Source organism: Larus michahellis, chromosome 5 (assembly GCF_964199755.1).
Source record: "Larus michahellis chromosome 5, bLarMic1.1, whole genome shotgun sequence".
Taxonomy (NCBI): Eukaryota; Metazoa; Chordata; class Aves; order Charadriiformes; family Laridae; genus Larus; species Larus michahellis.
The window spans coordinates 81,756,238-81,781,239 of NC_133900.1; the positions used below are offsets into that span (position 1 = coordinate 81,756,238).

At 43.5% G+C, this 25,002-nt stretch overlaps 3 protein-coding genes across 3 annotated transcripts in view; 2 read left to right on the top strand and 1 right to left on the bottom strand.

Annotated features, from left to right (window-relative positions):
- The first annotated feature begins 1,547 nt into the window (after positions 1 to 1,547).
- On the top strand, positions 1,548 to 6,034 carry LOC141743644 (putative claudin-24). The gene has a single exon (XM_074588359.1). The coding sequence runs from the start codon at positions 4,108 to 4,110 to the stop codon at positions 4,759 to 4,761; it is 654 nt and encodes a 217-aa protein (XP_074444460.1). The 5' UTR covers positions 1,548 to 4,107; the 3' UTR covers positions 4,762 to 6,034.
- Positions 6,035 to 6,060: 26 nt separating this feature from the next.
- On the top strand, positions 6,061 to 6,850 carry LOC141743646 (claudin-22-like). The gene has a single exon (XM_074588361.1). The coding sequence runs from the start codon at positions 6,061 to 6,063 to the stop codon at positions 6,715 to 6,717; it is 657 nt and encodes a 218-aa protein (XP_074444462.1). The 3' UTR covers positions 6,718 to 6,850.
- Positions 6,851 to 7,614: 764 nt separating this feature from the next.
- WWC2 (WW and C2 domain containing 2) overlaps positions 7,615 to 25,002 on the bottom strand; it is a 107,309-nt gene continuing 89,921 nt past the window's right edge. Inside the window, exons 17-23 of the mRNA XM_074588360.1 lie at positions 24,683 to 24,804; positions 23,489 to 23,681; positions 21,407 to 21,571; positions 18,172 to 18,264; positions 16,848 to 17,090; positions 11,584 to 11,711; positions 7,615 to 10,287 (exon numbers count right to left, since the gene is read on the bottom strand). Coding sequence (XP_074444461.1) covers positions 10,221 to 10,287; positions 11,584 to 11,711; positions 16,848 to 17,090; positions 18,172 to 18,264; positions 21,407 to 21,571; positions 23,489 to 23,681; positions 24,683 to 24,804 — 1,011 coding nt within the window. The 3' untranslated portion in view covers positions 7,615 to 10,220. The remainder of the gene's footprint in view (positions 10,288 to 11,583; positions 11,712 to 16,847; positions 17,091 to 18,171; positions 18,265 to 21,406; positions 21,572 to 23,488; positions 23,682 to 24,682; positions 24,805 to 25,002) is intronic.

Sequence of the window (25,002 nt, forward strand, 5' to 3'; positions counted from 1 at the left end):
GGGGCACTCTCCTCAGGTGTAATACAGAGACAACGTAGTCTCATAAATCATCACCTCTAAATACCGAGTGAGATGTTTTCTGAAAGTGTAATGACACCATGAGCTAACTCTGTGTGTGTGTTTGAAAGTTACGCTCTTTTCCCCTTCCAAAATGGAAGTTGTCATAATCTTCATCACCAGCGTGTCCCTCTCCATGCTGCTGCTCTTCCCTGCTTTCGTGATGGCCTCTAAGTATCCATAATTAAGCATTGCTGCCATGGATCGTGCTAGGGTTCAGGCAGGCGTATAACAACCCCTGTCCCCATACACTGGAGTATTTGTGGATGTTGTGTCAGTTTGATTCACTGGACTTCTCACACTGAGCCCTACCTCTGCCCTTCCAGCTCGGTAGGAGGCTGTGTCTCCCGTGGTACTGTCATTTCCATGGGGGAAACAAGGAGAAAATCAAACAGAAGAAGAACCATAATAACTTTAGTAATAAATAAATAAAATTCAGATCACTCCTTCTCGTTAGCAGGTCAGAATGTACCTCCTATCGTTCTGTTGCAGGGTTTATGGCTCTCGGTGGTTGGAGGCACGCAGATAATTATTCAGGGAGGAGTCAACCTCTCTCCACTGTGATGGACCCTGAAACTTTAGCATTTGCCAATACGAAGAATTATTTTTGTCAACGTTTAATTTAAACGCAGACTGAAGTCAATATGGATAGCAGTATGGGGTGCGTTCTTTGCTGGGTGTTTCTATTGGTTTCGCTGGAGGACACGTTGGATATGCAAAGCCAAAAGATGCTCCAGCACCACGAAGAACTGGGCCCTTAGCTGGGTAAGAAAGTGCTAACTCCCACAACTTCCAGTTCAAGCAATAAGGTGGAAAGCAAAAGACTGCCAAGCTGAATGAATTAACTCACTTGTAGTAAGATGCTGAAGACACTGCCTTGCCAGCTTCTGGCAGTAGCTGTGTTTCACTGGCTATGACTAAGATTCAGTTATAGGCAATCTATGCACTGGCTCTCACTTCCATCTTTTGCATATGTATCTACAGGATGGGAATCTAAAGGTGAGAGAGAGCTCTGGACGATTCGCGAAAGTGCTAGGTATTTAAATGAGCGAGGAAAAATATTTAGGGAACTCTGTGGCTATCTTCAGATTAGCAAAAATTATGGTAGTGCCTGAGGAATGTTATTGGAGACAATTGTACCTCACGGATGAGGACACTCTTGGGCCGCTGGAGGAGAATAAACGAGCCCGCAGCGTGAACGTGCTTATGCTGTACTCAGGAACTGAAAGTATAGAAAGAGGCAGTCTCTTCATAATACACTGACTGCTTTTGTGGGATTAAATTGCCTAATCGGCTCCCAAAGTGCTGCACCTGGTATTTCTTTCCGCTTAGGCTGAACATAAACCATTTGGATAATTGTGTGGGCTGCAGCGCTGCGTACAGACAACAGTCCCCTAATGCTCTTTGCAGGGGGTAAAGTATTAGTGTCTCTCTCTCTGGCCATGGAGGTTCCCAGAAGAGTTAGTGCAGCGCTAAAGCTTTTAAGGAGAATAGGTATTACTTGCCGTAAGATTCAGAATCTTTGTGTTCAGCCTGAAATGGTTTTATAGGAAGTAAAAATTTAATGCACTTACCTGCATAAAATGCTGTGCATGCTGACCATCCCCATTCTGCTTCCATCTAGTCCAAGATCAGTCTGCAAAATGATGCTTGGAGTTTGTTCGAGTGAATGATGTGATCTCCGATGCTTTAAGCAGTATTACTGGAACTGTAGGAACCTGATGGTGATCTGCGCTGTATTATTCATGGGCATCGTCTGTAATAAGAGATATGGAAGCTTAATGTCTCTGTCTCAGCTAGAAGATCTGTTTTCATTTATGGGTTTGTTGAGATTTTGGTAACATCAGTAAGTTCCCAGTAAAGGCATTTCAGACCTTATTACTATGCAGGTGACAAGGCAAGTCCTACCTATTATTTTTCTTTCCCACTGGAAGAATAAGGATTCTTTTATAACCTTGCACAGGACAGTATGAGGAAGCTTTGCTTGCTCTAAGTTAGTGCATGGTTAATAGTAAGTTGCAGAACTTAATTGGCAGATGTGACTGATGCAGCAGTCTGAATGCTTCCACTTGCTGACATGTAAAGGCTGGCGTGCTGCTCCAGCTGTGGCCAACATCAGCAGAAGGACCGGACTTCACGCGCCCGATCCTGTGCTCTCACACTGTACCGACTGCTGGAATTAAGAGCAGAGAAGAAAACGTTAAAAGTTCACAGACGGGAGAAGCACAACAGGCTTCCAGCGCTAGTCTGGCAGTAAGCGTGATTTAAAAGTCAAATAAGCGTGTAGCCCCTGAACGAGCAGAGGCGCTCCTGAAGTGTAGCCGTTTATCTGAAGAGTTATTCAAATGACATTATGGAGTGTCTCAGGGAATGTTGTGATGGTTTCCAGAACGTAGCATTCTTGCTCTGAACACAGACAGGGGAGAGAAACGACGCTGCCAAATCTGAAATTACAATCTGGAGTTTGAAGGAATACAAGGTTGGGGGGGTTTATTCTTCTTTTGCCTAGTGGATGGCCAAAGTTAGAGCCCGGCTTGCATCAGTTTGTTCCTGGTGTTGTCAGTAATATCCTTGGTGATTCCTGCTCTCGTGCATGGTAATTTCTTGACCAGGTGTAAGCCGTTGGACTGGGTTTGGTACACAAGTGAAAGGGAAATGGATCATCTTTCCTTGTGTTGGCTCTCCATAACTTGTGACAGGGAAAACACAAGGGTTAGAAATTACGCCTCAATACGGAAATAAGGAAGAAGGGATCTTCTCACAGTGAAATTCCTTAATGGTACCCTTCAGGACTCTGGAAACCTTCAAAAGCAGCGTTACGGTTTTTCCATCACCTGATAACCCACTTTGAGCAACCGAGAATTAGAATATGCAGATGAGTACATTATTGCGTCTAGGAAATGAAGTACAGAAAGACTGGAAAGCATCTCTGGGTCGCACACGTGTGCCTGTCTCCTCACGGCTCAGCTCCGTGCTGTGCCGCCTGTGGAGGGGAACAGCCGACAGACCTTCTCCTTGCTGACCCCGCAGACCGGCACGGGCGTCGCTGACATGAGAGCAGGAGAAAAGCAGGGTTTCCTAACGGGGTAACGGCATAATGGTCTCTTGCTTTGATCAGAAAGGTACTAGGCATTCCTGGGAGCACTGAGTGCCAAATGTCAGTTGTTGTACACGAAGCGTATACAGCCTGTGCCATCTGGGACGTGGGCTCAAGGAAAGGGGACACTCCGCGCTGCTGTAAGCTGCTACCTCAGTGTCACCAAAGTCCTGGGGCAGGTAAAGTTTACGCCGGCTGATGATCTGCCCGGGTTCATTATGGTGGAGGGATGTCTAGGATTTCATTTTCTACGGTACTTTCACCATACCCGTCTCCTTTTCCCCTTAAGAGTCGGTCAAAACAAAGCCCATTTTAAAAGAAATGAATGTAGAAAACGTGAAACGTAAGGATCTTTTACAAAGCGTCTTTTACAGTGCTGGGGACATAAAACAGGGCAGTGGAAATAAGCCATTATGTATGTTGAGGAAGTCTAAGAATAAAGATTATAGGCAAACAGTCTACCTTTCTTTACAAGGCCTTGATTTACATCCCTGAAATCTCAAATTTAGCTATTACAATGAAGTCCTGTTGCACACAGAGCTGACTTTTTATCACCACTTAAAATCTAATTAATCCGTATTGAAGCACAAAGATTTCTGTTGTGTTTTAGGGTGAGGGGTCATAGAGCCCTCTTTGTTCATCCTCAGGCTTGTAATCATCAGGCAGTGGGATATAATTTTACCAAGCAAATTGGAAGGTAACAGATCAAATCCTTATCGGAAAGCCTAACTCGTGGTTTAGTGAAGTCCTTCGTCCTTTATGTGAAACTTTATATTCGCGAAGAACAAAAACGTGTTTCAGAGCTTACAAAGGGTTAACGGCGAGGGCTTATATTTGGGGCAGCAGAGAACTAAAATCATCACAGCTTCCACCATCGCTCAAGGTAGCGGTTGTTACGGAGCTGCTGGGGAGACCCTTCCTCCTCCGGCTTTTAGGGCTCCTCCGCTCTTAGGATGGCCTTGGTCTATCGGCCAACGATGCAGTTAAGTGGCCTGCTCTTCTCTCTCTTGGGCTGGGTCCTCTCCTGTCTCACCACCTACCTGCCCCAGTGGAAGAATCTGAACTTGGAACTGAATGAACTGGAGATCTGGACCATGGGACTCTGGCAAGCTTGTGTTGTCCAGGAAGAAGGGGGAATGCAGTGCAAGGACTTCGATTCTTTCCTAGCTTTGCCTCCAGAGCTCAGGATTTCTAGGATTTTGATGGTTTTTTCCAATGGATCGGGGCTTTTGGGCCTCTTGCTCTCGGGGTTTGGGTTGGACTGTTCGAAAATTGGTGAAAGGCAACAGGAACAAAAGAAACGGCTGTTGCTGTTTGGAGGAATGCTCTTCTGGATATCGGGGATTACAGCTATTGCCCCAGTTTCTTGGGTTGCCCATTCCACGGTCCAGGAATTTTGGGATGAGAATATACCAGATATTGTTCCCAGGTGGGATTTTGGGGAAGCGTTATTTGTTGGCTGGTTTGCTGGATTTTGTCTTATATTGGGAGGATCCCTACTTAATTGCACAATCTGTTCCACCGAAGTCCATCCGTCCGTGGGCCATTACGCAGTAGCAGAACAGCAGGATCGGTGTCAACACTTGGAAACTGAAACTAGGCCTTAAAAATGGAAGGATTTAAGTAGTACAGAAAGACTGCCCTATCTCTTTCAAACCCTAGTGCAAGCCAGAAGCTTGTTCCAGTGGTAATTCAAAGGACTCTTTGTTACCTAGCCGATTCCCTAAACTTACGTGTGTTTTCTCCCGAACTGGTGTTGGAAGGTGGTGTGTTTTCTCACCTGCGGAACTGTTTAAAACTTTGTTTCACAGCTAAAGTTTTCATAGACTGCGCCAAAAAAAAAAACCAAAACAGCCCCCCCAAAAAGGTGCTTTTGCTTTCCCAACTGCACTGTAAAATCCTGAAAATGAATATGCATGTTCCCTTACAGCTTGGCTTTTAACCAAAACGTGCTTCTTTTTTCGTATGTAACCAATTAAATGAGCCTCAAAGCTTGACTCCCTGTTGCAACTTTCCACTTGCCTAATGGAGTGACGTACGAACCCGAGCGTTTTCGCATCCTAAACAGTCTAAATACACGCGTTGCAGTAAATTGGGTTATTTTGTGTACTTTGTGCTACGAAAACCGTAGGTTTCTGAAATGCTGGCAAGCTTTGCAGGTGTCTTTTTTTGTGCTCGGGGTGTTACGGGGTGGGCGCTTCATACCCGAGAAGTCGTGTTTTTCCCAGTCTCGCGCTTTAAGCTGCCCATGCAAGTTATTCCGAGTGTTCCTGGCACCTGCCTACTTTATGCAAAAAAAAAAAATAGGCTGAGAAACGCCGCTGTAAAAAGACCTACACTATTTCTTCCGATGCAGGTCCTGAGGCATTGTGCATCCCGGCTAAGGCTCCTGAGCTCTGTTCACTTCTGTGGTCAGGATGCGTTGCTGCAACCTTTTTTTTAAGCAAATGATATTTAACTGGCCGCAAAGCGGCCAGTTTCATTTGCTGTAAGGAGAAATGCATCATTGTGGTGTTAAAGCTTAATTTTTAAAACAAGCTGTGAGATGCCAAAACTAATAAACAGCACCGCTGTAATACTTTAACAGAGTGATGGAAAGCAAAATACAGGCTTTTCTTAAAAAAACAAAACAAAAACAAAAAAAAAAACCAAAAAAAACCCCAAACCAGAAGTCCTGAAAGGTGAGCCCAGCTGTGGCCCCACCCTTCAGCTCCGGGTTTACGGCGCTGCCTCCTTGTTCCCCAAAGGCTGCACATGGAACCGGGCTCCAAAAGCAGGAGGGGGAGGAGTGTTTCCTGCTTTATAAAGCATTGTTTTAACTTTTGCTCATGTTCCGTATGACAAAGACTTGAGCCCCACAGAGCCTGCAAAAACGGAGCAGTTTAGCGCTTCTGTGACTGCTAGAAATGAACTTGGTGCACCGCCACAGGCTACAGCTTGTTGGATTTCTGTTGTCTCTACTGGGATGGGTTTTAACCGGCACCTGTAACTATTTACCAGACTGGAAAAATCTCAACTTAGACTTAAATGTACTGGAGCTTTGGACCATGGGACTCTGGCAAACCTGTATAGTCCAAGACGTAGGAGGATCACAGTGTAAAGATTTTGATTCTTTCCTAGATTTGCCTCTAGAATTCAGGATTTCCAGGATTTTAGTATCTACATCAAATGGACTAGGACTGCTGAGCCTTGTGATCTCTAGTCTTGGTTTGGATTGCCTAAAGGTGGAGGAACCAGAGCAGAAGCTAAAGAAACAGCTCTTACTGCTTGGAGTTATACTCCTGTGGATGTCTGCCGTCCTGGCCTTAGTCCCCGTGTCCTGGGTTGCCCACACGATAATCCAGGAATTTTGGGATGAAGACATCCCAGAGATTGTGCCCAGATGGGAAATAGGGGATGCGCTGTTCAGTGGCTGGTTTGGTGGCTTTTTTATAATTCTTGGAGGCTCTCTGCTCCTCTCCACAATCTGCTCCTCATCTGACCAGCAGTTACCGGAGCACTATGCCATGGCAGATGTGCACGACACCCATCGACAGCTGGAAACTGGAAGTAGAAGACTTTGAAAAGGGTAGATATCAGGTTTTCAGATTTCTTACTCTTGCCTTACAGTAAGAAAGGTTTGCTGAACAGAGAGGTTCCTGTTTACAAGATCGGGGGAGGGATCATTTCTTACCAAGTAGTTCCTTTAATCCCTACTTACCTTCAATTTTAATTACATTAATTGTGAGCTGTGGAGATCTGAAGATTTGGGGTTTGTAGGGTTTGGGTTTGTGGTGGTTTTTTTTTTGTGTGTGTATGTGGTTTTTTTTTGTTTGTTTTTTTTTTAAGGATAAGTGAGTATAAAATTTCTGATCCCTAGGCATCCACAGAGAGTTGACCGTCTTTTAAATGGCACAACTCCTCCCGGGGCTGCTTTAAACAATGTCTTTTTTACAAAAACAGTATCAGTGTAAGTCCTGAGACAGTTTGCAGTGCCAGTTCAACAAAACCCTAATGCAGTACAACCTTGAATGAAGTTCCCCGCACCTGTATCACTTACACGAGTGTTTTTATGAGTGTCTTATTCAATGTCCTCAGACACAGTATCATGGAAATACAGGCCTCTCCATCGTGTGTGTGTGTGTGTGTGTGACTATGACTGACTGCATCCCTGCACAGTCTCTAGGGACGTCTGTATTTCTGAATAATAACGGGATGTTGTCAGTGCAGAGTTGACGACACTCAGTGCTGTCGCAGTTTTTACTTCATGAATGTAAAGAACTAACTTCCACATACATAAAATCACTTTCTATCTAACCGACCCCAAGACTTGTCAGTGATTGATGTGAACTTTCTCTAACTTGCAATGATTTTACATTGACAAAGCTGCGGCAGCCATCTGTTTCTGCAAAGAGCATACAAAGAGACAGAACAGCAATAAAAGAATTAAATAAAACACCGGTCTGGAAAAGAGCTTTGTTAAAAAATGTATTTTCCAATCACTGAAACACATGGAAAGTGCAGAGACAAGTTAATCTATGTGATGTATTTGCATACTCTGACAGACAAAATTAGAACAGAAACACATTCAGAATATAACCTGATTAAATATTTAGTTCAGTCCTGAGCATTTGATATTTAATACAGTATAAACATAGCAATAGTAAAAAAAAAAAAAAAAACTTAAAAAGATTTGATTTGCGTTCTGTTACGATTTCTGCTAAACTTTTGCTCGTTTGGCTTAATATTCTTGTACCAGTAATATTTAGATTTTTGATATATGGAGCTGCAGTGACGTTGGTACCTGGAAACAGAACTAATTACATTCGTTATACCCTGCTGTGCAGAGTAAATCCCACTTCAAGAGTAATATTAATAATTTTCAACTGATGGGGGGTTATTTGTGTGTATTATTTTAGCTTATTCTATTGCGTGTTTCAAGTGTGAATAATCTGAATTAGTAAAAAAACCCCCAAAACTCCAAACCCAGACTTGTTAAAAGCTGCCTGTAAATATGTTTAATTTAAACATATTCATGCTCCTCGTTTTCCAAATTGGTAAAGTCTCTCATTTTTAAATGAGATTTGCAAGCTAAAGCCCACAATACTTTAATTTTGACCTCACCCCATGCTTACAGATCAGACGATAATACTTTTTTAGGCAATTATTCAACACGGGAGGAGAAACTGCTAATCTGGCAAGAACTTTCACAGCTCGAAATATTTTTCACAATAGCATCCTTAATGTCAAATATTTTATGGCCAGAACTGAACTATATTAAACAGAACATAAATAAGACTGTAAATAAATAAAAGAAAAATCATAAAGTACACCTCTAAACATCATTCTACAAACAACTTAGAGAATCAAATGGAGAAGTTGAAACTGTCAACCTTCATTTCACCTCTACATTAAATAATTCCAGATTTGTATTTTTTAAAATTGACCTTTCAAACACGAACACTATCTCAAATGCAAGAACCAAACAACAAACGGGGCATTCACAGAGGATGTTCCGTCAGTCATCCTGCCCAAAATAGCGTCCCTGGCTATACGTTTCAGTGAACTGATGGATTTGTGCTTGAGAAAACCCTTGGGTGTTACACAGACCTCTCGTCCCAGAATTGTCACTTTGCATTTGAGACAGCTGCTGCCGTAGCGTGGTTATATTTGCTTCCATCTTCTCACCCAGTAACTACAGCCTCTTTGAAAGATGGAGTCCATGCCTATGTGGCTTGTTGTTTGGGGAAGAAAATGTTAATCGGCGAATTAAATACATCCGAGTGCAACATCTGAAGCAGAAAATGAAATAATTCCGTTAGCTGCACCGTCCCCTTACACAGCACCCACCTGCAGAACCCCCGACATCTAACCTTCTGGACTTCTTCCAGACCCCAGCCCAGGTGCTGCTGCTCCTGGCCGGCTGCTGCACGCAAGACAGATTTGAACCATGCTGTGCACGTCTGTTTATTAAACCTCTGCACCCTCAACTGCATACAGGGCCAGCGGTGTATCTTTACCGAAGTTATTTATTGTACTGAGATATGTGAAGACTTCTAGTCACGAACTTTTCCTTTTCAGAAAGGGTTTACCTTACCACCAAGACTGCTGGTATTTGACTTGGTGTGCGATAGATGTTTCTCCTGCCACAAACGCTTCAAAGGCAACACCTTCATATTTGGAAAGCAAACAAGCGCTGTCACCGGTTCCTCGCTGGCGGTACGACAGCCTCCAGGACAAAAGCTTAACACAGGGAAACTCTGCTTTTTAAGTGTACAGTGGCTATAACTATTCTGATGGCAATGTTGGTATTATGAATTTGATTCAGCTTCCAGTTCAGAAAGCAGCTGCCCCTTTTGGTAGTCTCAGAGTAGGTTTTTTTTTTTTTTTAGGGTTACTTGTCTGCCTTGCCTTTCTCACTCTCCCGCAGACGCAAGAAACCTTTTAGTGCAGGTTAAAGGACTGTACATTCACAAAACTAAACTCCGAACTCTCTTCCTACAAAGCATTAAAAAACAAAAACAAAACCAGAAGAAATTTGTTTTCAGAAACAAAATTCCAATGTGGGCGATGAATCTAATTAGCAGCTGTTGTGAGGCAGCCTCGATGTTTTGGAAAGGAGCTGACGCTCGTGGTTAACTTTAAACTATAAAAGTCGCACCCTTGTACAAAAAAAATATTGCATGGCAAAACCAGCCATCTTCACAGTCTGCTCACAGGAAAATAGCGAAAAGATAAACAAGCTTCTGTTGAACGTAATATTTCTCAACACAGTGCGGTTCAACAGGACACGTGCTCAGTACTGCCTTTGTTCCTTTGTGCCGTCTTTACAAAATAAAACCACATGCCATACATACAAACTGTACAAAATCAGCATACCAAAATTAATCTACTTTGGTTTTCCGGTTGTTGGGGTTTTTCCGCCATTTTTTTTAAGCATACAACAATTCAATTCACTGTATTTTACAAATAAACACATCGATAGTGAATGTAACGTAGAAGATCTTTGAAAGCAGGTCACTGGAACGACAAAGTTCATCTGAAAAGAGATGAGCAAGTGGGAAAACACTGCAATGAAAATGCATAATTATACATCATCAGCGGGAAGGGCTGGGATACTGATCTTTGCTCTTGTGAAGTATGCTATCTTCTCCCTGAAATCAGAAAAGAAAACAAGTTATTATTTTACTATTTACGGCATGACTCCAGTGTCACCTGCGGTACAGTTGCTAATGTTACAGCGCTTCTTTAAAACATAGGGTAGGAAAATACACGGTGAGGAAAATACCCAGTGAATTTATTTACAACGAATGTGGTTGCCACAGCATTCCGACATAATTCTCCTCTTAGGCAGATTTATGTAAAAAGCAGCTTCAATTTTGAAAAAGAAAATAAAAATCAATATTCCATTAATAACTTCAATGATGAGACTGAAATATTGATCTAGTCACTGAATTTCCTATGATGATATTTCAGTGGGGGGATGAAAAGGCAAAGTAAAACATTCTGTCCTGACCTGGGAAAAGGGAGGGCGGAAAAAAGTAATTGTCTGGGCAAGACGGAGAGAAGCAGAATTGTCAACCCATTCTCTAGTCGCTTCCCCTCCGCTGTTACCGTTTCTGTCTCCTACGACGTGAGAGATTATTGAAGCGTAACCGGTTTACACAAGCTTGTCTGCCCGCAGCCTGGGAAGCGGATGATAAGTGTTGGGGGCTTAAAAATGAAAGCTCAGAAGAGTCATCCTTCTTGAGAGCTTCAGAAATGCCTTTGTGTGATCACTCTTTGAGGCCAGAGCACTGTAACGAGCCCAGGGAGCAGGGCGAGGACAAGGCAGCCTCAGGAGGGAACTCTGTCCAGGAGACTCACCCACGTTTCCCCCTGGCAAAGCTTTGGGTTCCCATCAGAAACAGCAGCTCAGAGCAAGATCACCTTTTTAAAGCGTGGCCTTTGGGCTGCCAGCCTGCCACTTGCTGTCCAGCCATTTAGGAATTCAGACCAGTTAGAATTAAGGTTTGAGACAGAAAGTGTTCGTTCTGGCTTATGCTAAGCAAGAACACTTGATTAATTGCTTCATGTAATCGACTGCTGTTCCTGCAACCAAAAGGAGGAGGGATTCCAGATCCCTCTTGAACAGTACGTCCTGAGCAAGGCGCAAGTAGTGGTTGATCAGTTTCCTGAGGAGATGTGCACTGTTCTTCTCCTCGAGGGGCACCTGCCATCACCGGAGCAGATCCCGCTGCCGACCAGCCACGGCCGTGGCCACGCACCCGCTCGCCCATGGCAGATGCCACACTCCGGCTTTGAAGTACATGATGAACGTATGGCGTTCCTCGCCAGCCCAAGGCACGTGCACTTTGACTAATATTACAGGGCATGTCTGATTATATTTAGAAATATTTCGTGTTGTTTCGCTACACTAAAACGAGCATGAAAAGCAGCAGAAGCCGTACCTGAATGACTGCACCTGCAGCGGCACTTTCTGGCTCTGCTCCCGTAACCGGCACACGTCCTTCGAAGCTTTCCTCATCAGCTTCTCAGCACTTAAGCCTTGTTTCTCTTCTTCTTTTGACTGTTCAGCCTGTAAACAGGAAAAATAATTGTATTTTGCTAATAATGACCAACCGGTCATTTCAAAGAAATGGCAAATTCTTCTGCGTCAAGCAAAACACCCGGCAGTGTTAGGTTTATGGTTGGTCTCGATGATCTTAAAGGTCTTTTCCAACCTAAATGATTCTATGAAAATCTCCATACAGAGGGTCAACAAGAGAAAAGACTGATATCAAAAGCCTAAGCCGTGGGCATGAAAGCAGATAACAGAGCTTTTCCTAAAAAATTAAATAGAGCAAATCCCATGCCATCGCAGGTGGCTGCGAGGTGTTATAAATTTTGATGAGTTATTTCTTAGGGCTATAGGTAGACAATACCTAAATTTGGATGAACAAATGTTGTCTATCCAAATACCTTTTTAGAACCGGGAGAGAGTGATTCTCTTTCCATGTAAAATACTTTTATTTCCAATGAAAGCTCTCAGGAAAGTTGCCTGTATCAACTCTAAAATGACAGACAAGAAAAAAATAGAGCAGGCCTGCTCTCGAAAAACACTTTCAAGTTTTGTTGACCTTGGTAGCAAAGTGAATGTTCATGAACTTCTGTGCTTTTACTCACGACACGACACCTGTTTTGCACGTGAGCCTCACTTCTTCCATTTGCATTGTAGGGCTGTAAAAGCCAAGGCCAGTGAAGAGACCACCAGCGGGAACAGGAGATCAAGGACCTTTCTTGAGGAGAACGCTGCTGAGCAGCTGCGCACCCACCAGTAAGTCGCAGTATTTCCCTGCCTCGGTATTGCTGGCTCCATTACATGTGTCTTTACCAATTTTTGATGCTTAACTTCAGGGACTCGGACTGGAAAATGCTGTTGTGTTACCTCAAATTAAAACACATGCCCAAGCCAGCGACGGCGATCTTCAAAATCAGTTTATAACTTAGGAGTTCCTGTCTCCAGTTCCGAATTCAACCCAGTAGAGTCCCAAACAACGAAACCAACTAATTCAAAAAGGTTAGTCCATACGACCAGTTTCACACTGGGTATTTACAGAAATCTGTTCACAGCAGGAGAGCGGTACCCTCTGTCTGCTGAAACGCGCTCCAGAGTTTTCTATGGGAGTGTTTTACAGGAAAGAACACCGACCTTTCAGAAAATCCCTCAAAATCCCGTCAGCTTCTACTGCTGTTAACTTCCCAAATAGTTATGATTTTAAAATGAAATTAACCTATAAATACTGTTTTCCTTATTAATTAGTGAACATAAATTTGCAATCTGCAACTGCTAAGTGTATTAATCTTACATATGTCACTGGCCATATGTTTTAGCAGCTCCCCTAGTTAATATTTATCATCAAAGCACTAAACACAGAAAACCTCAAAATTTTCTAATTTTATCTTTTCCCTAATTATACATGAGATTCTTGTGACTCCTGCATCTCAGGTTAACAGCACAGATGACTTCTTTGTTTTAATACTTTCCATTACCATGTATTCCTTTTTCATTTTTTAATCCTTTTCTTTTTTCAGGATGCTCTCGGAGAAACGCTGATTTCAGCCCAGTGTCCCTAAGAGGGTGCGTGTGAGAAGGTACGTACATGACCAGGTTTATGTTTACGTCATGTTTCTTGCGTGAATTATAAAGACGGTGGATCCTCCATTGTATAAAATACAGAAAAGCACAAATACATTGGCCATACATTCACTTAAGTGCCAAAAATCTGGCACTCACCTGCTAAAAATAAGTGCCAGATAGGAATCACTGCATCTGCACTTAGCTTAAGGGTGAGATAACAAAGAATAAACACTATGAAAATTACAGCCGAAACACTAATTCTTGTCCGGTTTGTTGGTTTTCGTATAGAAGAATAAAAGTGAATCTAAAGGAAAACTGTTAACTCTGCTAAACACCAAAACATTGGAACAAGGGCATATTTGTGGCATTAACGACATAATTACAGATCACCTCTACGTAGAAGATCTACTGAAAAGAAATAAAGATGATCTTTACCGATATTCACAGGAATCTTTATTGGACGTACACAAAGAGGAAGCACTTCAGAGGACACTCGGTGTCTGAAAACTTACTTCTATGAAGATTTAAGACCCAAACTTTGAAACGCTGCCTGATTTCTCACAAAAATGCACCTGAATAAGAGAAAACGCTTCTGGTGCACAGAATTACCTACTGTTTTCCGATCTGCCAGTATGAGCGGGCTTTACGTACTTGCTGTACTTCAGAAGGTGCGGTCGGGAGGGGAGGGAAGGTGCGGAGTCTGTGGATTTGGCTTCAAGCAGAGTTCCTGCGTGCTAGGAAGCAGCCACTGATTTTTCAACATCCCCCACATCTGCAGTTTCATTTTTCACTTGAGACTCTCTCACTTTCTCTGGCACTTCCAGCTGCTGCATTAGTCTGCGCCATTATAATGCCCGCAGGATCTAAAAAATAATCTATGACAATGTTCTCTAGGCTGCTGCGTTTTGCCAACCCAAGAGGAAACGCTGACAGCAGAGTACAGCGATCTCAGGGTTGTTTTGCTCCACAGGGGAAGGCTGCAATGATTTTAAGGGTAAAAATATTTCTAGAAACTTTGTAAGCTCTCTTCAAAGAGGTGGCGTGGCTGCGATTGTTCTTCTGACTTTTAGCTTGGAAAGAAGGACTTAAACGCGGTGCCGCAGCCCGCATATATTTTAGGAACGTACATTATTACCCTTATTCCTCGTGGCAGTGCGTGTCACGGTGTTGATCACTGATACCAGAGATATAAAACATGACAATGCTGCCCTGAAAAGAGCCAGCTGAAATAAGAAAGCACAAATCCAAAGGATTTATAATATTAAATGTTGCGGAGGCGTACTCTATTCTAGTGGGAATAGCTTTAAGAGTGGGAGAAGTTTTAAATTAAATAAACAATTAAAAATTATCATTTCTATCCTGCATCCAGCATTAGACGAACTTCTAAATAAATGTAGCTGTGCTTTTATACAAGCAACTGGTTCTATGGGTTAAAACTTAGAAAGATCAAATCCCCGCAATGCATTCTCATGGTAAAAACCCACGCAGTTACACCGTGCGATGTTTCAGCGTTGTGCTGTCTTATCCCATTTTGCCCCAGGGTTTTTCAGAGCGCTTGTCAATGCTCAGCCTAAGCTCCGCTTGTATTTTATAGCCATTTTAGAACTCCGCTCGCTGGAGCCAACAGCAGATGCCAGGGGAAGAGAGACAGGAAGAGAGAGCGGACAGAACAGGGCGTAAACACAAAGCTGGGAGAACATACTGGGAAAAAGTTTTGTTTCCTAAACTATCAGATGGTCAAGGACTTCTTCAAGTAGGTGATACCATTATGGTTAATGACCTCGGATGGATTTTTTTTCCATGAATTTATCAAACTGCTTTTTGAACCTCTGCAAACTCGCAGCACTCAGTGTTGTGTGGAAAACATTTTTACAGTTTCTAAATGTTACGCTGCGTTTGCTTGTATTTAACCTGCCACCTCTTCAGTTCCCTGCTTCCCGTATTATAAAAGCCAATGATTAATTGCTCTCCTCCGCCTCACTCATGATTTTACAGCCTTCAGTTATATAGTTTTTATATTTTTATATAATTTATATTACATAGCTTTCAGTTTTACAGCCGCTCCTAACATGGAAGCTGTCTCTTCGTGTGACCATTCCCGTCCACCCTCTGTCGTTTTATTATCCACTTTGAGAAGGGGAACCAGAACTGAATATTTAATTTACAGGCATAACATCTATTCATATCATAAAACAATGATTTGTTTTGTTCCAACTTCTTTTCTTAGTAATTCCTGTCTTATTTGCTTTTTGACATCTGCTGATCGCCGTGATGATTTTGCTGGTGGTTTTTCTTTCTTCTGTCTGGAGCATCTCATTCCCAACATGTAATTCGGAGCCCAGCTCTGGGTATGTAAATATTAGGATCATCCCTTCCTTCCTCTACACAAGGCTATTTACTGACATTTAGCTTTTAACAAAACAAAACAAACCGTCAAAACCAACAGCTATTGCTTACGTATTAGGAGGTCCTCTGCACCTTGCTGAAACTGCTTTCCATTTTTACTACTCCATATAACTTGGTGTCACCAAAACACTAATCTATCAACCATAAATAGCTGAAAAGTACAAATTCCTCCTGGATGTCACAAGCAACCTCCTCTCATGGAAAACTGATGGACATGGACTGACACAGACGGGAAGCGGGGTCCAGAGGGCATTTACTCCAACCTCCTGTTCAGAGTAGGTGAAGCTGGAGCTGGGTGCTCAGGGTCCTGTCCAGTTAGGTTCTAAATGTCTCCACCTGTGGAGGCTGGAGGGTTTTTTGGTTTGATTGGCTTTTTTCCTCCCTTAACAACCGGTATCGCAGTTTATAAAAACAACCAACCTCCCCAAAACAAAACAAAAACCCCATAACATCCAACTTTTTCATCTATCTTGCCAGAATTTTCCATGTTCCAACTTGTCACTGTTGGCTCTCGTTCCTTCTATCCTGTTTCTTGTCTTTCATCCACACGAGGGCATCCCATCTTATCTTACGGCAGTTTAGAGACAGCGCACATATACTTGCATTGTTTCAGAGATTATCACACAAAGAATAGAATTTGGCTTTCTTTTGCCAAAACTAGAACATCCTGCACAAGGAAATAAGCCACAGTGGAAGCACTGCCTTTCCCACCTGCCCCTACCACCACAAGTAATGGTCATTGCCCCTCTCGACCTGTTACCAAGATCTTTTGGCTGCAAGTTCTGCGCAGCCTGCCGATCGACTGCTGCTGAAGGACAAAAAGCACACGCCTGGCTGTGGAAGTACGGCTGGGACGTGAGAATTTTAAATGAACTTTTAAGTCGATGTCTATAGTCTTTTACTACATCGACCACAAGTATTACTCCAAATAACAGAGATTCTACTCTGAACTACAAAAGTATTTAGAGGGCACTAGAAAAAATACTACCTCAAATTCTAAGTTTAAATGCTGTAGTATTGACTAATAAAGAAATATTGTTTACACTATGTAGTTCAGAGGTGTAATTAATCAAATGTGAGCTTCTGTAAAAACGTTTAACATGATAGACCAAATTCCTTAATGCGTTTGTAGAAAAAGGTAGGGGCACATGCATATTCATTCACACAGTATCTGTATGCTGCTCATACCTGTTTTTCAGCTTGTTTCAAGAGTTTCTGGAATCGTTCATCCTCTAGCACACACAGGGGAAGGTCTGTCTCTCCTCTGCCTTTCATTTCCTCAAGCTTTTGTTTGAGATCCCGCAAGGCCTGAAGCTCATCATTCAGACGATTCTGTCTCGTGCGTGATGCCTGGAGGTCCAGCTCCAAGTCCAGGGAAGTGCGTATGGGGCACTCTTGCGTAGCTCTCCGCATGATTGGTTGGCAAACAGGCTGAATCATTTGGGAGACACAACAATAAAAGTTACTATCTAGAGAGGCCAGGGTAGGGTTTGACATAAAACAGTCAGAAAAGCACAAATAGTTTCTTTGTTTTTCTTTAGCAGAAAACTGCTATGATGAGATCCAAGTCCAAAAATTCATCTATTCTGGAATTTTTCTTCAGTCACGAGGTTAAAACTAAGTGCAAAAGCTTCTCCAACCAGGTGTACAACGATACATTTACAGGTTAAAAACAAACCCCCCATTCTGATCCCCAGGACAATGCAAGGCCAGGAGGCCAAAACTACACACATTTCCCCTACATTATTTACGTTTATTAACATTTGCTTTTTCAAGGCCTAAGCAAACACATAATGTTATGAACTCTGTAAACAGGCATTTCTTTAGTGTATTTCACATTTATTTACTGCCCTCTCACAGCGACTTTTCGCATGAGTAAGTCAGGCAGGAGAAGCCATCTCAGACTATTCCGGATTTCTTTCTTATGCCAAATGTAATCCTGCTACCTGATAACAACCCTTCCGCAGAAGTGGTTTTTAGTTACAATCAAGATTAAAAGATATCTCTCTGAACTCACGTAAGAATAAAATCCATGCACGAGAAATACGGTCTTGCTCTCGTCCTTCAATCATTTTGCTAAAACACTCTTGGAGAAGAGTAAACCCGCTTTAAAAGGACATGTGAATCCCTGAAATTTCCACCAAAATTTGCTCGAGATATATGTTGCCGGCATTGACTTTTGTGCAGTGTAAGTCACCTTGGGGCACTATGTAATATTTGAGTTCTTTACCAGTAACAAGCTAAAGTTCAACAGGAGATGCCACGCCGCTGGGCACCCGCGTCCTGCTACTGGCTTCAGCCACAACTAGAACAGCAGACGCTTTGGTGGTGGGGGAAGATGCAGGACTGAGACCACCATGTTGCCATTTCAACCGGAAACTACAGGACCACACGTGGTACTTGCATCTCTTTTGCTGAAATACTTGAAATAAAGCGTATGGTTTGAGATGTTTGCTACTCCTGCTCTCCCCGTGCTTTGTTTGAAACCACGTGCAGGTAACACAGCACATACCCGTTTAACTCTTAGGCTCCGCCGTTCTGTGGCATTTCTCACAAAGAGAGACTTTTTGGCTAGTGTCGAGCTGTCGCTGTCACTTCGATTCAACTGTCAAAACACACATAACAGACAGAGATATAAAGCATCTTCATCCACAAATACATCTGTATTGATAGAACCAGGCAGAAAACCTCACTGTTGATACACATCTAGGTCATTCTTAGTATAGATTTTTTTTTTCCCAACTAGAATAAGCGTCTACTCTCAAATTTTATTCCTAAACCGAGACAAGCATTGATCTAACTGAATGAATAGTAAGTAGGCTCTTTAGGAATGCAAGGGGGGGAACCGTGGCTATTAAGTACTGCCAAATCACTGTCTGGCTTTTATATGATTATAAACTATGGATTTCATTTACCTGGGGCAGGCTTTTAATACATTTACTGCAGGGAAGTTAAATTACTGTGGATGTGCACCTGCCCAACAAGTGGTATTTTTGTATTGTTGTTATTTGTAACAAGAATAGGTGTGCCTACAGCTTCCTTCAGAAACGCTTCCTGCTTCCCAAAAACACGCACCGCAGCTCAGCAGTAGTTTCTTCTTAATTATAGCATTAGTTCCACATACATCAGGGCGGACGGATCGTTAGATGCGCCCCCGTGTGTGGTGGTAACCTTCAGAGAAAAGAGAAGCATCTATCTGCAGGATATTTATTTCACCTCTTCAGAAAAGGATGGACAAAAAGAATCATCCTGCTAACGTGTCCTCGTTTGAGCAACACAGGAGTGATTTCTCTTCTAATCACTGGGAAAACTGCACTTCTAGAAAACTAGTGTCTGAACTGGTGAAAATATTTACTTTATGGCCAGCTCTCGTATGCAGGATTCAAGCTCTCAGTGTGTTCGAGCCTTGCCGGGTGCGGGGATGAGGAGGAGCGAGACCCGGGCACTTGACCCAAGCTGCCAACAGGGTTATTTCATACCATGAACATCACGTTCAATATAAATCAGAAAGTCTGCTGAGGAGTTCTCTCTCTCTGCCTTGATGGCTGCCATCCTGAGAACTCCTCGCCCCGGTGCCGGAGCCCTGAGCCCTTCCCGTCCTCCCGCAGCGCTCGCAGGGTCCCACACTGGCCCTCCCTGCGGGGAGTGCACGGCTCCTGCTGATGGAATGGGCTGCGTATGACCCTTGTATGTTTTATGTCGGTATCGGGATCAATACTGGTTCTTTAGTATTATTAATGTTGATTATTTAGTCTTATCCTATTAAATCTATTTATGTTTCAAACCTTGTGTTTCCTTGTTTTTCCTCTGATTCCCCTTCCTGGTTGGGGAGGGGTCATCAGGTGATAGAATAACTGTCTCAGTGACAACAAATTGTTGTGGGTTTCTCAAACGATAAGACGTGTCAGTAGCCAGAGCCCTAAAGCACACTTACACGGGGCTGACCGGGAGTTGGGGGTGAGAAATACAACCTCTTGCAATATGAACACACCTCTCGAGAGAAACCTGTCTCTTCACCATGGAGTTCTCCCCCCTGGATTTACACGGGTAGCTCTCGTCACTGATGCTCCTTAAGCACTTTTCAAGGGGTATTTTTAAAGGCACCAACAGACTTTGGGTCTGTCCTTTGGGCCTCAAAAATCTTTGTGTTTGCTGTACCGTCATATGAGAGTGGGTGCTTTCTTAAAGCCATCTCTTCTGAGAAGAGAGGAGCCGGCAGTTTGCCAGCACGTATCCAGCGGATGCTCTCCTCTGGGATAGGCCACAAAGGGAGGGAGGCCGGATGTGCTTGTGGTGCAAAACGTGGGGAGACCCGCGCTGCTCGGCCTCCCCGTGGACTCGGATGCAGCTACAGGGCCGCTCTCGAGCCCCCGCAGTGGCCCACAAGTACTTCTGAAGCTGCAAAAGATTCATCTATGCAAACACAGGTTTTTCCCAGGCTGTTTTGCTTCCAGGCAATGCCGTACACAATGAGAAAGAGAATGGTTTAATTCAAGATTTGTTTTTTTAGATTCTGGCTTCTGGCAGCAGGTACGCAGCAATGTTCAAAGCTACAAAAGCCCGACACTTTTCCAGATGGCAAAAGCCTCTGGAGTTTGCAGTAACTAAACCGTCAGAGCAAGTAGCGTTACTTCCTGTCACAGACCTCCCCCGGCAGCAAGCCAAGGCCACGGTTTTTTGCCAATACAACTGATTTCCAGTGTACAGGAATTAAGATGAAGGCTGGCTTCTGAATTCAGCCAGTAACGTACCCAAATTACGCAAAGACTGCTACAAAACAATCTGCTGCGTTTCATTCTGGAGGGTATATGGAATAGGTATTGAAGTATGTAGATACTGACTACAGATTGTATTTCTTTTAAGCCGATGATAATCACAGAGAAGTGATCAACTTTAATGTTCTCAAATGATTAAGGCAACCACCTCTAACTGAACTGGAGAAGAATTAAAGTGTAAGTATTTTTTTTTTTTTTTTAAGTCCTACTTTGCGAGTAACCTGTATAAACTAAAGATCAAAACCAAACTGCCTTTTCGAGGGTGTCTGTCATTAAAATCTATAGAGCTGGTAATCCATGCTTAAATCTTTAAACATGTGATTTTCACAGTTAGCTTAGCGGCAACAGGGCTGATAATTTAAATCTTTTTTTTTTTCCACACTACTATAGATCTAGAGAGACTGGAGAACTTTGTCACCAAAGCCACATTTAAAACTCAGCCCCTAGGCAGCGCTCACGCATCTTTCAAAGACGTAATTACAGCAGGATTTGGGCTGCCCAGGTTTAAAACCAGTTGAGATACAAAGTGAGATTTAAAATTGATGACCGAGCTCTTTCCGCACTGTTACCCTTAAATGGTTACGTTATTAAAATATGGTAATGCAATGGCAGTTTACAGTGAAGTCTATTCTACGTTTTAACAAATTATTTTGCTGCGCGAGAGCTCTAGTTGCTGACATGCAGCGAAACACACTTTTTGCGGACAGCCAGCACAGGAACCTGTGTTACTTCTCTCCAATGGGCTGCATTTTTGCCCTAGTAGAGGTGTTTTGCGAGAGTACGCAACTCTGCTGAAAGTCAGTTCTACTCTGGATCAGGTCAGTTGGGGAAAGAACGAAGCCAGGGAAAGCACAGGCTCTGCCTCTCGCAGGGAAAATTGGTACATGACTCACTGTCATTAATGCATCATTCCCGAGAAGTTAAATGACTCTCTAGTTAATAGCTCTTCATTCCAAGTGTTTTTCGTCTTACCCTACAGATGTACTGGTTCCGCTCGCCTGGAGAGAAGGTTTGTGAGCGCACGATCATGCTGTTCCTGACAAAAGGACGCTGTCTTGAGCTCCAGCTGGCTCTGTCCTTGGGTCGGACTGGTGCGTTCTCGTTAACCGATTCCTCAGTGTTAGTCTCTTTATCAACCTATGAAAAGGAATGTAGTTTAGAAGAACTACTGTATCCAGACATATGCCACTACACCGGGTTTATGCCTTTGGATTTTACAAGCATTTTTGTTACCTTGCAGGGGATGGAAAAAGACCAGCATCTTGCACACAGAGAGAAGCTAGGCTAAGTAAAGAAACACGGAATTCCCAAAATGCCTATCAGTGTGGAGGGAGTCTTTGAAGGTACTCTTAGTACCCAGTAAAACCTTTTCCAGAAAGGCCTTTGCTGCCCTGCAGATGGTCTGATGCAACCATGAGGCAACAAGTGGTTTGCTTTGCCATTTGCAGAGGGTGTTATTATTACTGAGCATTTATATTTCTTTTGCTCTGCATTTGCAGAACAGACAGGTTCTGCCTGTGCACACTGAAGGGGGCAGCTGGGAAGGTCACATTGCCCGGGTTCTTCCAGACGTGCTGTGCTGTCATACGTCCCCCGAACCCCAGCAGTGGGGCTGCCTTATGGCAGTCTGCAGAGCTGCACCAGCCTTGTGAACCCAAGGAAGAGACGCTGCCAGCTGCTGCCCCTCAGAAGGACCTGCCGCCTACTGCGGTCACCCCAGATGTGCCACAGGGAGCCTCAGGTGCCAGCATCCCTGTAGGTGGCCCAGCCTGTGCTTACCCGCAGCGGCCACCCTGACAGCCCGGCTGGAACAAGCACCGCAGCAGCTGGCACCTCTGGCCTTACTGATGGGCACTGGGGCATTTTCTTCAACTCGGGCCATTTAATGAGGTTCGTGGTTTTCAATGCGATAAATGCAAAGACCTAAATCGTGCAACTGCAACCCCGAGAGGATGTGGGACACAAAGATCAGTGAGGTCTGCGCTGTCTTTCACGCACTGTCCAGGTCCGTCCAGCCCGGGCTTAACAAAACCCTCGTGTGCGTGCCCAACCTTCAGATCTCGTCCTTGACGTCTCCTCTCACTGAGTTAGGGCTTTGATCTGTATTTGCTTGCAACCCGGCAGACTTGTCAGTCCTTTTAATACCGCAGTCTTAGCTCGTTTGGCATCTTGCCACATTAATTGGAAGTTAATTACAGTTTCCAGGAAGTCCCCTGAGGTGCTGAACTTCGGTATTGTCACAAACTTGGAAGGAACGAGATGTCATTCTTTGCCTTTTTACCTTTGCTATTTTACAGAACTGTGGGTTTAACGCATGCAGCGGCATTTTCATTAAGATGCAGAAAGGTGTTCTCAATATTTTCTTTCTAGACTATGTGCTACCACATCAGGGATACGTTTATTAAAAGTTTAGTAAAAGTGCTTTCAGAAAAGTGGAGTATAATTTAAAGTGAACAGTTAACAAGAACATGGAATTAGAATTTGTTATGTGCAGTGTGTGGGTAGTTCAATAGTACACAGTTTAACATGCATTTTGGAATTTTCTATTCATTAATCTTTCCTCCTCTGCTAAACCAGTTTTTGTGTTTCACACCCAAAAAGTGAAGGGAAGAAGTAAGGAAATCCTTCCATTGGTTTAAAGATCTTGACCCCGTTCTATCTTTCCTCCTGTTTATCAGATGAATCAGGAGAAAAAAAAAAAAGGGAAACAATGAAACAGATGTGCAGAAATATTTGAAATATGCACAAGCTGAAGCTACTGAACTGCACTTGTATATTGAATATTCTCCCTATGCAACAAAAAAAGTGAAGACAGACTTTTTTAGTTAATTGTCTTTGACTTGGAAGTTGTGCCTAGCATGTCAGTTAAATGCCGTCTTCATAGCTCAGAAGTGACCACGCGGATTTCATTAAAAGTATGTACTGACAAGTGCTACAGCAAAGGCCACGTCAATTGTAAATGCTCAGATGCTGCATCCTTCTACATGAACTGCTCGGAAACAGATCTTCAGAGACAGTAAGATAGCGTAGGCACGTGTATTTTAAGGTACTCACCAGCGTTAGCAGTACAGCAGCTTGATGGCTTTCATGGGCCTCATCGCTGTTCTCTCTGTCCTCGTCCTCATTTGTTTCTGGTGCATCGATGAGTAACCCCATGCCATCAGCACAGCCGCCTTCTGCAGCCAGCTTCACGCCATCTTCCTCTTCATCCACAATTTCATCAGAGGCTTCTGCGAGCATCTCTAACCTGTGCGAACAGAAGTAGCCCAGGCTGATTCTCAAACTGCAAAAGCCCACCAGAGAAAGATATCAGAAGGCCTCGGCATGTACACGTTTTCCTGACAGAGGAAACAAACGTATCACCCAAATGCTTCCATTGAGTTCACATGAAGACGCATTTCATTATATGCTCCAATAAAACCCAGCAAGCTCTACTACAGTTCACCTTCAAGATCATTATGACAACACTTCGCCACATTCAATAGCTGTATGTGATAACGTTGAAAGGACTTTGGTTGCAATAATTAAAACAAATGAACGAGTCTCCCCTTCTCCCACAATACAGCGTGGATTTATATTTTTACACTGTGGCTAAGAAATTGCAGAGGAACAGAACTCAACACAGCAATTTCGCAAGAAATCTGTTTCCTGAGAAAGCTCACAACTTCTTCAAAAAACAAGACCATCAATGGAAGCACACACACAGTGGCTTTTTCAGACAGCGGCTCTCTTTTCAAATCCTATTAGTTGCTCATTAAAGTTAATGCAATTAATATTTGATATGAGACATTCTAGTACAATTCCAGTGGCTCAGGCTCCCCAGGTGGTTTCACAGGAAGATGTACATGGAATGGAGGAGCACCAACAGCAGGAGTTAACAGAGCAGCCAAGACACTGTAAACCTAAAAGGCGGTGAATGAATTGACCGCACAAGAGAGTGAGGCTTTATCCCAGTTCCAGTGGTGGTGAGCCCCTGGCCCAGGTTGCCCAGAGACGCTCTGGCTGCCCCATCCCTGGAGGGGTTCAAGGCCAGGCTGGACGGGGCTTGGAGCAACCTGGGCTGGTGGGAGGTGTCCCTGCCCAGGGCAGGGGGGTGGACTAGATGGTCTTTAGAGGTCCCTTCCAACCCAAACCACTCCATGATTCTATGATCTCTTCCAAAAGTACAGCCCTTTCTTCCGGCTAACAACAGGAGGAATGAGCGGAATCATTCAGGCATGAACAGTGAGGGAGGAAAAGTGGCTTTACCAATCTTCCTCAGAGCCCCTTTGCTCCTGTTCTTCCTCTTCCTCCTCCTCGTCTTCAGCCAGCTCTTGTTCTACTGCTTCCAGCTCAGCAGATGTCCTCTCCAGCAGAGCTGACACAGCATCCTGCTCAGAAGGAAAGAGAAGATGAAACCAGAATCGAATGATAAATAATGTAAGGAAAAAAATGACAACTCTTGCAAAACTGCATTACCCTGCTGCTCCCTGATGCCAGCGAAAACACGATGCAGATCACAGGTGTAAGTGTTTGAACTGTCAGCGTGTAGTACATTAACTGATTGGTTTTATGCAGAGTAAATCTCA

Excerpts from the sequence above, each read along its gene's own strand:
- LOC141743644 (XM_074588359.1), top strand. The coding sequence starts at position 4,108 with ATGGCCTTGGTCTATCGGCCAACGATGCAGTTAAGTGGCCTGCTCTTC.
- LOC141743646 (XM_074588361.1), top strand. The coding sequence starts at position 6,061 with ATGAACTTGGTGCACCGCCACAGGCTACAGCTTGTTGGATTTCTGTTG.